At 40.0% G+C, this 12851-nt stretch overlaps 1 protein-coding gene across 6 annotated transcripts in view; it reads left to right on the top strand.

The window, feature by feature from the left end:
- Positions 1-12851, top strand: part of SRGAP1 (SLIT-ROBO Rho GTPase activating protein 1) — a 195575-nt gene that overhangs the window by 152374 nt on the left and 30350 nt on the right. For 4 of the 6 annotated variants that reach the window (XM_075600380.1, XM_075600376.1, XM_075600375.1 and 1 more), the window contains 3 exons: positions 2622-2682; positions 2835-2912; positions 3796-3930. In XM_075600380.1, coding sequence (XP_075456495.1) covers positions 2622-2682; positions 2835-2912; positions 3796-3930 — 274 coding nt within the window. Of the gene's footprint in view, positions 1-1216; positions 1251-2621; positions 2683-2834; positions 2913-3795; positions 3931-12851 lie in introns of all 6 variants that reach the window. The other 2 variants (XM_075600379.1, XM_075600378.1) reach the window with 1 other exon arrangement.

Here is a 12851-nt window from a genome sequence, read left to right as displayed (position 1 = left end):
ATTTTTTCCCCTTCTGATCAATATCCTTCCTGAAGTCACAGAGAAAGATGGAAAGATAATGCCTTCCTCTGAAATATATATGTAATGCTTAGTACAGACGGTGCCGTTTATACAGTGGAATCCACTTAGTGAGCTCGGTCTTGAACCATCTCCTACATTAAACATTTCCTCAAGACCTTTTTATTAATTTTCATGCCGAAATAGGTAATGACTCTGAATGAACAGCACAGGCTCTTTTCATTAAAACATTACTGGTAGCAGTAAACATGGACATCCACTCTAGTGGCAAGTGGTTCTGTTCTCCTCCCTAACCCTCAAGAATCGGAAAACTCCTTCTGCTCTTTCCAACTGATGATCAAACGTAAAACATTTTGATGGTGGCACATTTTTGTTGCAGTCTTAAGTAAGTTGACTGTAGAAACAGTGTTGTTTTTTTGTCTACTTAATCCTTGCCTTTGATCTAGCGCCCCTCTCTCACCACAAATGTCCTGTGGACACCTGTAGATGCACAGTACTTAACACTTTAGTTGGCCATCAGAACTGTGGCATTATGTTCCAGATAAATATCAGGGCTCCGAAGGCCTTATACAGGGGTTCTAGATAAGAATAGGTGAGACGCTGTGCATCATATTTAACATTTTTAGGAGGTGTATATCTGTGACTTGATGCCAGATGGCTCTGCATTGCCTTTCAAAGTAATTTGTTTCCTCAAAGGCAGAAGGAGTTGAGCACTAAGGGTTGTGTTGCCAGCGGTTTGATTAAACACTATTTGACCACGTCCACTGTCACAGCAGAGGGGTTAACTAAAAGGAGAGAGTAGGTTGTTACTGCTTCTTTAGAAGTTACTTTTCCAAACCAGGTCTACACTTGCAAGCATGTAAAGCATAGGCACTAAATAACTTATGAGCAAGCCCTATCTTTGTGTATTTAAGATTCCATTAATAAATTTGGAAAGAAACTATGAGAGTGAAAATAAATTCCTTAATATATATATGGAACTAAATCGTTTGCTGAGCCTTTGTTGTCTTGGCACATATTACCCTCCACATTTATCAGTTTGTAAATTCAATTGATCAAGGAAGTGACTCCATTCTATTCTCTGTGTCTCAAGGAACTTACTGCTTTGAAATGATGAGAATTCCTATGCTCAGTCTCACATCTTTGCTACATTTACTCTATCTTTTTTTCCATTCTGTATCTCTAATAATGCTTCTAGCCGTGGAAGAAGGAATTCGCACACAAGACATCAGGTATTGTGCTTCTGGCAGCCGCTTGCTTAAACATTTTGCCTGGCCATATCGGGTTGCATTTCCTTGACTGGCTTTGCATTCGGTCTCATGAGAGAATGTTTGTATTCCGGTCTAAATTATAGGGGTATTTTTTTTGTGGTTTTTCTTCCAGTGATCATGTCACCATCAATGTCATCTTGCTATATTAATTACAAAAGAGAAACCTACAGCTTTTGATCTAGATCTCACTTAAATGTTGCTTGTTACCAAGTAACACTGCAGTATGTCATATTGGGTATAAAGACTGACAAAACCCTAACACTATGCAAAATACAAAGTCATCAAACACCCATGTAACAGTCTATTTATTGCCGTACATGCAGCTTGGTGAACCAGACACATTTTGGAGAAGGCGAGAGTAGGCGTTTTGCACACTACATTAAATACTTCCTAGGGTTATCTGATAATTCGTGCTGCCCGCCCCCCAGCATTCATTCCTTCTAATTGCTAGGATTGTTTTGCCAAGGAAAGCTGCAAAACGGAGCTGGATCATCAATTGTCCTGTATATACAACCGCTTACAAACAGTCTTATCACAAGAAATATTGGGCTGTTGTAGATGATCTGGATCATTGTAACAAAGGAGCAATGAACAGGTTTTTGTAAGTGTTTAAACAACTTGTAGACCTGATTCTGATTAAAGATGGTATCAATCACTTGCATTTAACCTAATTAACATGCAAATGCCACTGGTTCACTTTGGCCCTAGGTGGGACAGTCCCTTTAAGGGCTTGGAATGAGGAGTCCGTGTGAGATACTATGAGTTACTGTACATACTCTGATTCATGTCGAACCTTTCTGCAAAGATATTTTGCTAGAAGCAAAGTATTCTGCTAATTTTTACTACAAGCATTCCCTCATAAGAGAGTTATATTGCTGGCATGTACATAATCAATAACCCTGAAATCATAAAGTGTATTTTTTCCATATGCTTGAGCTTTTTATAAGAAACTTTGTATGCGTATATATATGCGCATACATACGCACACGCATACATACGCACACGCATACATACGCACCAGCATACATACGCACACGCACACATACACGCACATACACGCAAATACGCACATACACGCAAATACGCACATCCATAAAAATGTACGACCAACTAATACAATAGGCAACCATCATTATTTTAATGTTTAATGCTCAGTTTCTAACCACCAAAATATTAGACGTATTTTTGCTTAATCCTCACTGACTGGTGGTTCTAATAATCTGTGTTGGAGGAGCCTGTGTTACTTTGCACTACAGAACAATCTGATAGTGCTACCGCCAGCATGGAAGGTGTGAAAGTTTAACACTTGTCCTTGCGCTATTTCTTTTCTAGGAATCGGGGCAAATAATTCCTCTCATTGTGGAAAGCTGCATCAGATTCATTAACTTGTACGGTAAGACTTCCTTCTATTCATTTCCGGAGTTGGTGTGCTCCTCCTTTGCTCTTCACGTGCTCGTTCTTGCCCTGCATGTATTGGGTCACATCTGAAGGGTACGCTATGGTGTCTGCTCATTTTTCGCCTTTTCTCCTTTGCATTCTCCTCAGGGCTCCAGCACCAGGGCATATTCCGAGTATCTGGTTCCCAGGTGGAAGTCAATGACATTAAAAATGCATTTGAAAGAGGTAGGTCATTGATTTTCCACCTTCTCTGTATTGTGTTCAAAATAGATAACTTTATTTTGTTTAGTTTTAATAGATGTATTAAATGGTCCAGGATTCATCTGAATAACCTGCAGGGTGTAATATCTTTAAAACATACAGACTGTACATAGATATTACTGTACACTAAGTTTAAAATGAATACATAAACACGCGCACATACAAACACATACATGAACGTACGCATACATACACGCATGCATGCATACACATATACACGCATATATACACGCATACATACATATACACGCATACATATACACGCATACATATTCACGCATACATATACACGCATACATACATATACACGCATACATACATATACACACATACATACACACATACACACATACATACACATACATACATACATACACACACACATACACACACACATACACACACACATACACACATACATACATATACACGCATACATACTGCTCTTTTTTGTGAACAATCTTTAAGCAGTGAAGGGATCAACATTGCGTCTTTGCTGTAAAGGTGGAGACAGTCATTTCTGAGGCGACTGTAGAAAAACGTCTAGATGCTTAGAACTATCCAGGCACATGAGCCAGTCTATTACGTGTAGATTGCTAAACTGAGTTCTGAAATATAGACAACCCATGTGGTCAAAACAACTTCTAGTTAAAGTACCTACTGTACATGGGGATTTTCCCCACCATATCTGTGTGATAATTGTATGCTTTTTGTGCTATTAGCTTTAATTACATGTCAGCATTTTAAAATGAAATATTTTGATCTTGGATGTGGAATATTAATCCCTTCCCTATCATAGGCCCACAGTCCTACTTTTTCTTTGAGTAAAGAAATGTTCCCTTTGCAGGTGAGGATCCTTTGACAGACGACCAAAACAACCACGACATCAACTCTGTAGCTGGCGTTCTGAAGCTGTATTTCCGGGGTCTAGACAACCCGCTCTTTCCCAGGGAAAGATTTAACGACTTAATATCTAGCATCCGTAAGTCGCCTTTTAGCTTCTTATTCTTCCTCTTGTCCTCAAACTCCTCTGTTTCCCTGCTCACCTCCCAGAACCTCCCTCCTCTTCCGAGCGCTGCTCTATTCTATGAAGCACTTCCTGGAAGAGGAAAGGAACTCTTAGATGCGTCCTACATCTGCAAAGCTCTGTGTTTAGTCATACTTGCAGCTGTGACCGCTCCCTTTTTTTTCTTCCCCCAACTGAATTCTATATAACTCTTTGTGTCCACCACAGCAGGAAAACATTCCTGCTGGCATAATCGAGGCTTTTATATATTTCAAGTAATTGTCATCTTCTTTCATGTAGAGATCAGGTTGGGGCAGGCAGCAGCAGCAGCAATGAGGCATAGCAAGTACAGGCATACAACTTGAATAGTTTTTACTTTTGTTCTGCTTCTCTGAACTCCGTGTGCTGCCATGTTTTGCTGTTGTCTCGGTTAAAGTGATTAAAGGTCCTACTGAACTGGAAGGGGGTGAGATTTAAAAAGTGAAAAAGTCTGGTTTCTTTCTTTTTTGGTTTGGTTCTCAACCTACACGTGCAGCTTATTCTAAGAAGCAGACTACTACTTACAGTGTGAATGCGTTTGTTTTAGTTGTCAACAATTCCAGTACCTTGCAGAAGTTAAACATATCAAGTCAAAATGTTTTTCATGTTAAAACACCACAAACGGAATGAGATATTAGATCGCCTTAAGATCTTCAGTCTCCAAAAAGTAATTATGCCTCCACAGCAGCCAGGGATTCTGGGTAATGACATGCAGATGAGCACAGAGTGTGTCACCTTTTGCTCCTTGTCAATTTTAACATGGGCCCTATTAAGCTTATGCTTGCCGTATTACATAGCTTTTTCAGCGCAGCCTGGGTTAAAGATGTGCAGAGCCATGAAACCTACTTACAATATACATTTATTTTTATGTATAAAAAAATATGCATATATAAAAACCCCTAAAAACCGATATAAACAAGTGTTCCGTAAACACTGCAGCAAACTAAATGGAAATGGATCACAGTTACATAGTTACATAGTAGATGAGGTTGAAAAAAGACTTCCGTCCATCAAGTTCAACCTATGCTAAATTTAGACAACAGATACTTTATCCTATATCTATACTTATTGATCCAGAGGAAGGCAAACAAAAAACCCCATTAAGGGGAAAAATTAATTCCTTCCTGACTCCCAAGAATTGGCAATCGGATTAATCCCTGGATCAACATCCTTCCCATGTATACTTATTTGGTATATCCCTGTATACCTTTCCCATCTAAAAAGATGTCCAACCTTTTTTTGAACAAATCTATTGTATCTGCCATCACAGTCTCCATGGGTAATGAATTCCACATTTTAACTCCCTTACTGTAAAGAACCCTTTCCTTTGTTGCTGGTGAAATTTCCTTTCCTCCAACCTTAAGGGATGGCCCCGAGTCCTTTGTACTGCTCGTGGGATGAATAGTTCTTTTGAAAGCCCTTTATATTGTCCCTGAATATATTTGTATATAGTTATCATATCCCCTCAGGGACGCCTCTTTTCTAATGTAAATAAATCTAATTTAGCTAGCCTCTCCTCATAAGTTAGAATGTCCATCCCCTTTATTAATTTGGTGGCTCTTCTCTGCACTCTCTCTAGTTCCATAATGTCTTTTCTTAGGATTGGTGCCCAAAATTGTACTCCATATTCAAGGTGTGGTCTTACTAATGCTTTGTAAAGGGGCATTATTATGTTTACTTCCCTTCCATCCATTGCCCGTTTGATGCAAGATAAGATCTTGTTTGCCTTTGCAGCTACTGCATGACATTGGGCACTATTGCTAAGCCTGCTGTCTACAAGCACTCCTAAATCCTTCTCCATCAAGGATTCCCCCAATATATCTCCATTTAATTTGTAAGTTGCCTTTTTATTCTTGTATCCCAAATGCATAACCTTACATTTATCTGTATTAAACCTCCTCTGCCATTTACCTGCCCACGTTTCCAGTCTCTCTAAGTCCTTCTGAAGAGAAATTACATCCTGCTCTGATTCTATTACCTTACACAATTTTGTATCATCAGCAAAGATGGAGACTTTGCTCTCGATCCCAACCTCAAAGTCATTAATAAACAAGTTAAAAAGCAGGGGTCCCAGTACCGATCCCTGAGGTACTCCACTCACGACTTTAGCCCAACCTGAAAAAGTTCCATTTATGACAACCCTCTGTTGTCTGTCCTTTAACCAGTTTTCAATCCAGGTGCATATATTATTACTGAGTCCAACTTTCTTTATTTTGTACACTAACCTCTTGTGTGAAACCGTATCAAAAGCCTTTGCAAAGTCTAAGTAGACCACATCAACGGCATTACCCTGGTCTAGATTCCTACTTACCTCCTCAAAGAAACAAATAAGGTTAGTTTGGCAAGATCGATCCTTCATAAATCCATGCTGACTATTACTAATAATTTTATTTTCCATTAGGTATTCCTGAATATTATCCCGTATTAAACCTTCAAGTAGTTTCCCTACTATTGAAGTCAGGCTTACAGGTCTGTAATTTCCCGGTTGTGATCTAGCTCCCTTTTTAAATATAGGCAACACATATGCTTTACGCCAATCTTGTGGTACTGAGCCTGTGGAAATGGAGTCCTTGAATATGCTTTACGCCAATCTTGTGGTACTGAGCCTGTGGAAATGGAGTCCTTGAATATTAAATATAATGTTTTTGCTATTACTAAGCTTAACTCCTTGAGAACTCTTGGATGTATGCCATCGGGGCCAGGTGCCTTATTAACTTTAATTTTTTCAAGTCGCTTATGAACTTTTTCCTCAGTTAACCAATTGTTCATTAATATGGAGGTTGTGGCTTCCTCCTGCGGCACTACTATTGAACTTGATTCTTCCCTGGTAAACACAGAGGCAAAGAATTTGTTTAATACCTAAGCTTTTTCCTTATCTCTGCCTACCCAGCTCACACTGAAAGGGTCCTATATTTTCTTTTCTCAATTTTTTGTTATAAAGGTACTTAAAGATTTTTTTAGGGTTGAGCTTACTTTCTATTGCAATCCTTTTTTCATTATCCATTTTTGCTCATTTGATTGCCCTTTTGCAATTTTTGTTACATTCCTTATAATTCTGATACGATGTCTCTGTCCCTTCTGACTTAAAGAATCTAAACGCCTTCCTCTTCTTGTCCATTTCCTCCCCTACCTGTTTATTTAGCCACATTGGTTTTGACTTATTTCTTTTATACTTATTACCCAAGGGTATACACTGATAAGTGTGCTTTTTTAACAATGTTTTAAAGACTGTCCATTTATCTTCTACATTTTTCCCTGCAAAAACATCAACCCATTGTATTACTACTAGATTAGACCTCAGTTTATTAAAATCTGCCTTTCCAAATTGAAGGTCCATGTTATGATCACTGTTACCCAAATGTTCCAGGACTTGAATATTTGTTATTACTTCTACATTGTTTGATATGACCAAATCCAGAACTGCCCCTCTCCTGGTTGGTTCCTCAATAATTTGGGTCATATAATTGTCTTTAAGCACCCCCAAAAACCTGTTCCCTTTTGTTGTAACGCTAATCTCATTGCCCCAGTCTGTCTGGATAATTAAAATCCCCCATTATGCAAACATGACCCAGTTTTGATGCCTTCTCCATTTGCAAAAGTATTTTAGCTTCCTCAATCTCACATATATTTGGTGGTTTATAGCATATTCCCACAAACATTTTCTTTATACTTTTACCTCCACTGCTAATTTCTATCCACAAAGTCTCTACATTTTCATCATTCCCTTCATAGACATCATCCCTTATAATAGACTTTAGATCCGGTTTAACATATAAACATACTCTACCTCCCCTTCTATTTGTTCGATCCTTCCGAAAAAGAGAATAACCCTCTAAATTAACTGTCCAGTCATGAGTTTCATCCCACCATGTTTCAGTAAAGCCTATGATATCATACTGTTCCCTTGCAGCTATTAATTCAAGCTCCCCCATTTTATCTGTCAGGCTTCTTGCATTAGCAAGCATGCATTTCAGTTTTTTTTCAGCCTGTACTATTATCTTATCTGCTCCTTCCTTTCTGCGCCCACTTTGTTTAGTCTTTAGAAGGTTTCTAGTATTATCTGTATTTACTATGGGTGTCTCACTGATTGTCAAACTTGCACTTGCCCCCATTCTACCTCCATACCACCTTGTATCCTCATCTATTCCATTTAGTTCATTATCTGTTTCATTTCCCTCCCCCCTCCATCCTAGTTTAAAATCTCCTCCAACCTTTTTAGCATTCTCCCCCCTAGCACAGAAGATCCCTCTTCATTGAGGTGCAATCCGTCCCTAGAATATAGATGGCACCTCTCAGAAAAGGAGTCCCAGTGCTCTAAAAACCCAAACCCCTCCTTCCTGCACCACTTTCTTAGCCATGCATTAACCTCCCTGATCTCTGACTGTCTCCCTGCGGTAGCGCATGGCACTGGTAGTATTTCAGAAAATACTACCTTGGAGGTCCTTGCCTTAAGCTTTTGGCCTAGATCCCTGTAATAATTTTTTAGGACCCTCCATCTTTCTCTAACTTTGTCATTGGTGCCAACGTGTACCAAGACCGCCGGGTCAATACCTGCCCCCACCCCCCCAACAATCTGTCTACCCGATCCGCAATGTGCCGAACCCGAGCACCCGGGAGACAACAAACTGTTCGGTTAATGCGGTCCTGGCAACAGTTTGCCCTATCTACCTTCCTGATAATGGAGTCCCCTACCACCACAATCTTTCTTTGTATCTGTGCATCCAGAGTCCCCAGGAACCATTCCCCTGGCTGCTAGAGGAATTAGTCTCCCCCAGCCTTGCCATTTCTGCCCCAACATTCCCAATATCTTCACTCAACATGGCAAATCTATTGGGATGTGTCAGCTCAGAAACAACCTGCCTCTCCCTATTGCCCCTGCTTCCCCTTCTGTCACCCAGCTACCTACCTGCTCCTCACTAACAGCAACCAAGCTACCTACCTGCTCCTCACTAACAGCGCCACCATCTGCACCACTAGTCGAAGCAAGGGCCTGCTCAGTGAGCTTTAATTCCCTTTCAAGATTGCCAATGTCCCTCAATATTGCAAGTTGCCTCTTAAGATCAGCAATCTCTGACTCTAAAGAGACCACCCGCTCACACTTTTCACAGCGGTATGCTCCTTGGAACAGCTGCTCCAAGTGCACATACATGTGGCAAGATGTGCATTGAGTTGCATTTTCAATCCTGCTCATTCTAGCAACTATGAAGTTTAGAAGTACTAACAGTAAACTGTACTTCAATAACTGTACCTTGTTTAACCGCTTCCTTGTTCAAACTGCTTCTGGTTCTAACTGCACACACTTTAAACAACCAGCACTTGAAATCAACCACACATATAACTCAGTACACGCAAGAAAAGCGTGCCATTTTTAGGTTCTGGAAAAGAAGGAAGTAACCTTCCCCCAAATCAAAAATGAACATGTGACGCCATTTTAATGATGTTCAGTGTCTCTGTATATTGCACCTCCCACAATTCATTCTTCCTAGAGAAAATGTAATGCAATTTGCAGAGCATCACTTTGCCTCTAATGCACAGTAATATCAAACATGATGTTTGCAGAGGCTCAAAAGCATGAGGCGCCAACGGTGGAAACGGTAGCTTTTGGAATCTCTTGGCTGATGATCTGGTTTAGTGCAGAAGGGAGGTAATGCACAGTTCCCAAAGCATTTAAAATTACCTTCTCATATTTGCTAGACATAAGTGTCCAGTTGGAACCGTGTAACTAGACTTTTTTTTTTTTTTTAAACGTTTTTATTTTATCTGTAACAATGGGTCCCTGGAACTCCTCTGGCCCCATGACGTCTAGGGGACACCTCTGTTGTGTTAAAACAGGCACACAAATAAAACGTGCAAATATCACCTGGGGAGACCAGGCTGTTGGGGATTCGTGGATAAGCTCTGCGGGACCCCCTGGTTCAGGTTAGATGTAGAGACAAAATCTCTATTTGTGGGGCACTTCTGCTTTAATCCCTGTTTATACTTATCAGCGCTTTATAGTCCCAGTAATGTTTGTCATTGTCCATCACTGCAAAGTATGAGTCACTTCTTGGTCTGCTGATCTAAACAGACAATATAATATGGAAATCCTGAGGAAGTTCTGTTCTAAATATAGCAAAGTAAAGCTAGGCAACCAATAAAACCAAAATGTTACATTACACAATGTGCGCTACACAATAACTTGAAAATATAAAACCAGATTCCCACTTTAAGAATTTGAGAAGCGGTTTAAGAATGAAATGAATTAGGTAGCGCCTGCAATGTTACTATAGTTGTCAAGAATGGACAGACTAGTTGTTCCCATGTTTCAACGTAATGTAATTTAAAAGGGTCGTGTGTTGGTGCTTGTTTTGGGGATGTAATGTGGTTGCATGTTCGGTTTAGACCAATGACTAATATATAGTATATGGGTCTGAGTGCATTTGGTTAATTTCTAGGTATGTTTTGGAGCATTAAATAACTTAACAGGCAGAAGTAATTGTCAGACTTTAATGTTGATACCGATTCGTAAATATTAAACTTTCAAGCACATGCCACAGGTTAGCTTCTAAGCCTTAGAAAGAATACTCATCCGATTTATGGATGAAACCTGATTTAAAGAAATGTACAGTATGGATTGACTATTTTCCATGTTTACTGCTGGTTTCTAATTATTTCAAATATTCTAGATTTTCTCTTGAATATTTTCACACACACTTTATTTCTTTGAAGTCGGCATCTGTAAAAGGTCCAGATTTCGGTTGTGGTCTTGGATTGCGTTATTGTTTCTTCCAATCTCTAAATGGAAGTTTAGAAGCAAGTAGTCACAATCAGTATTGTTTAAAAGGCTACATAGTGGTCACTTCGCCAGTGGGAGGCCTGCAGAGTATTACATAGCGGCCACTCCTTGGATAAGGAGTTTGCAGCCGATTAACGGGGATCTCTCCTCGAGGTCTGAAGTGCGTTTTACAGTGGTACTTTTAAACATTTCTACCAAGTGATTTCAAAGGATGCATATATGAAGATGTTAATCCCTTCTACTGTAGTGTTGTTGATTTGTGTTGTAAATTGTGATGAGACCACGTTTCTTTTATCGGTGGCCCTCCTTGTGAGTAACGAACCTCTCTAAAGTGACATAAAATGTGGGTAGAACAGCATGGCTGTTGGCAACTGAACTAACTTAAGATCACCTATTAGGAGTAAATAGTTAGTCACAATAGCTTAATACATTTCGTTATGGTCTGGCAGTCTTGATATTGTATTTTATACAATAAGTTATTTATAAAAAATTTCAAAACTTTTTTTTTTTTTTTTACAAACGTTTGAGACCTAGGGTAGTGTCACCTTCATCATATTACAGTATGTATAGAAAAAGTAAATAAAAGAATAGAGATATTGACTTTTAACAGTACTCTGCACTTAGGGTCTATTCCAACTACCAAGTTGTTAAAGCTTCAACTGTGAAAAACAATCCTTCTACATTCCATTGTATACAATTTCTCTACAATTCTTCATCCTGGGTTACACCAGATATTTGTCCAAAGGTAAAAATATCACTGCCTTTCATTCTCCACAACACCCTATGTTATTATAAAAATGGCTTATGGGGGCAGTGGGATTTGTGACTGCCCTGTAATGTAGAAAACAAGCACTTTAATCATTACTGACAACAATAAAAATTATAATTGATGTTGCCAGGGCTGTTTCTTGGTTACCAGTCTGCCTTCCTGGCAGAAAGTCCTGTTAAGAGCAGGCCTGTCAGTACTTATCATGGGTTTTCCCCACTCCCAGCAGTACTCTTGAGTGACAGGGGTGGAGGTGAAACCAGGCCTGGGTTCTACCCAATCCTGGGTCAGACCTGGTGCCCTCCTCCTGGTTGTACTTAAGGGGGTTGCCGCCCAAATTTAGTCAGTGCCTCTCCCCACTTGAGAGAGGCAGGTCACACACAGGTTGCCTGAATATTGGCCTTTCCTGTTCCTCTTCCCCTTGGGGGAGAGTGAGTGTGCACCTTTCTCCTGGTAGAGGATCAGGGAAGACTACAAGGACTGCTGCGGGGTCCTTGACTCATAGTGCCAGGTCCAGCATCCTACAGCTAGATAACAAGCCAGAGACTGCATAGGGCAGAGGCCTGCTGTGACTGCTGAATAGAATAAACCAGTTCCAGTTATTCATTCCTCCTGCCTGGTGTGTGATCTTTCTGGGGAAGGAGAGGGGATTGTGTTCTACCGTAGGAGATCGCCTCCATACATCTGGAGCCTGCGGCAGATGGAGGCGCTGTACCACTAGAGGTCTGTCGAGTATGTACCCCAGAAAACCTGTCCTGTGTCCCCACAAACATCGGCGGCCGACTCGGCTCTCCTGCTTACCAACAGGTAGCATGCACCACACACGCTGTAATGGCAGAATCTCCCATTGGGTGGGGGAAACACAGATACATTGATATTACAGGAACTGAAACATTAAACTATTTGCTCTTTTGCTCCTGGCGAGCCTTGAATGGCAACAAGTTACAATTTGCTTGAATACGGGGACTAAATGTCTATGGAATGTGATTTTCTCTGAGCTCAGATTTTGCACACAACACTTTTTAGTTACGTTTCCTTCTGCTATTTTTTTTTTTTTTTTTTTAATTAAATCTCCATTTGCGTTTGTTTTCTGTTCCAACAGTCTCCTCCTTTTTTATTATGTTTTATTGTTTTCATCTGCACTTCTGTTAAGATACAGCTTTTGGTTTCTGATGTCAAGTGTTCAGCTTATGTTTTTACAGCAGCATTGCACTAAAAAGCAAATAACTTAAGAAACCCCATATGGGTTGTTATGAAGGGTCAAATTAGGTCTCTGATTAAATGGGTCTAACAATATTCCATTTAATGGAGAACCTG

This window comes from Ascaphus truei, chromosome 5 (assembly GCF_040206685.1).
Source record: "Ascaphus truei isolate aAscTru1 chromosome 5, aAscTru1.hap1, whole genome shotgun sequence".
In the NCBI taxonomy this organism is placed as follows: Eukaryota; Metazoa; Chordata; class Amphibia; order Anura; family Ascaphidae; genus Ascaphus; species Ascaphus truei.
This window is presented reverse-complemented; position numbering and strand designations above follow the sequence as displayed.